General features: G+C 72.9%; 1 protein-coding gene across 1 annotated transcript; it reads right to left on the reverse strand.

The window, feature by feature from the left end:
* Positions 1-1,012: 1,012 nt before the first annotated feature.
* EMIHUDRAFT_317895 (hypothetical protein) lies at positions 1,013-1,453 on the reverse strand (the record flags this gene model as incomplete). The annotated part of the gene is made up of 1 exon (XM_005771491.1): positions 1,013-1,453. The coding sequence occupies one exon, from the start codon at positions 1,451-1,453 to the stop codon at positions 1,013-1,015; it is 441 nt and encodes a 146-aa protein (XP_005771548.1).
* Between the last annotated feature and the right edge of the window lie 406 nt (positions 1,454-1,859).

A 1,859-nucleotide genomic window follows, 5' to 3' on the forward strand; every position in this document is an offset into this window, starting at 1 on the left:
GCGCCGGGCCGGAGCAGTAGAGAAGTGCATCGGCCGCCTCGGTGGCGGCGACTGTCGCCGCGCCGGGCGGCGGCGTCGGTGGTGGGGGCGGCCGCTCCCCCGCGCCGATGCGGCGGGCGAGCGCGCACGCAAAGTCGCGGCCCGCGGCCGTCAGCTTGTCGGCAGCCTTGTCGCCGAGAGCCGACTCGACGAGGAGGCGCGAGCGCGGCTCCTCACCGGCGGCCTCGCTCAGCCTTGGGGTGAGGTCGACCCACCCTCCCGACGAGGTGGCGTTCCACCAGTGGCGGACGGCGACAAAGGACGCACTCGGCGGGGCGTCGGCCAGCTCGAACACCCAAAATCCCTTGACCACCGCCCAGCCGCTCGCGGCGGCCACCCGCTCGGCGTTGGAAAACGAGTGCAGCGGCTCGAGCACGACACCGGCGGCGGCGGCGTGCTCTGCCGCCGTCGGCGGAGGCACCGCGCGGCAGCGCACGCCGTTCAGCATCGACTTATTGAGCAGCCGCTTCAGCGGCGCGGACTTGAACGCGGCCGGCCACTCCTGCGGGAAGCGCAGAGGCAGCCGGTCCGACGACCACATGGCCACCCGCGCCTCGGCGTCGGTGGCGGCCAGGTCAGACGCCTCGGTGAGCCAGCGACCGACGCAGCCGCTCGCAGCGGGGGTGCCGGCGTCGTCAAGCGGCTGCCACTCCGCTGCAGGCATCGCAAGCGCGTCGCGATCGCCCGGCTCCTCCATGGGCTCCTGGCTGGGCCACCAAACAGCCGCGATTGTTTTCTTTTGCTAAGGGAAGGTAAGAAGGGGGGGGCGACCCTCGCATCTCCACACCCGGACACGGGTAGGACCATGGGCCGGTGCACGTGGGTGAGCAGCCTGCCCCTCCCTCCCGACAAACCAACTCCCGCACACACACAATAAACAAAAACAACCCTGTCTGCACGTCTCGCGCGCGCGTGAACAGGGCGGGGCGAGGCCGAGGGTGAGGGCAGTGCGACCCCGGTAATGTCTAATGAGCTACGAGCCGCCAGCGCCCCGCCCCTCGCCCCGCGGCCTCCCCCGCCCACCCCGCCCACCCCGTCCGCCCCGCCCGCCTCGCCCGCCCCGCCCGCCCCGCCCGCCTCGCCCACCGACCACCGCCGCGCCACCAGCGGGCGGTGGGTGTGGCGCAGCGCGAGTGGGTGGCTGGTAGACAAACGTCGTCTGCGCCGCCACCAGCCGCCCAGTTGCGGCGATGGGCAGCGCCGGCTGGCGGCAGGCCGGGCAGTTGGCGTCGCGCTCCAGCACGCGCGGCGCACATGCCTCGCAGTACAGCGCGTGGCCGCACGCGAAGCGGACCGAGCGCGGCGCGTCGTAGCAGAGGTCACACTGGCGCTCCTCGGGTGCAGCCGTCTCCTCCACCTCCCCCGCCGCTTCGACTAGCGCCTCCAGCCGCGGCAATGCGTCCGCGAGCGGCATCCGCTTCTTCTTCCGCTCGTACGCCAGCCCGACCACGACCCGCGCCAGCTCCTCGGCCTGCGCCGCCGACCAGCCCGCGTCGGCCGCCGCGATGCCCTCCGCCGTGTCGGGCTCCTCCAATTCATCCTCGCACGCGTTGAGCAAGCCGAGAGCGCCGCGGCCGGTCAGGGCGACGAGCAGCGTGATGCCGAGCGCGTAGCCGTCAGTCAGCACGCTGGCCTGGCCATCCTGCGTGATGATCGGGTCCATGTAGCCGGGCTTGCCAAAGATACGCTGCGTCGACAAGTGCGAGACCTGTCCATTGGCGCCGGCCGTCGCCTCCGCCGCGCGCGCGAGGCCCACGTCGGCGAGGTAGCCGTTGCCGCGCTCGTCGAGCAGGATTTGCCCGCCGAGACGTCGCGGGCAG

This window comes from Emiliania huxleyi (assembly GCF_000372725.1).
Source record: "Emiliania huxleyi CCMP1516 unplaced genomic scaffold EMIHUscaffold_3825, whole genome shotgun sequence".
NCBI classification, from domain to species: Eukaryota; Haptophyta; order Isochrysidales; family Noelaerhabdaceae; genus Emiliania; species Emiliania huxleyi.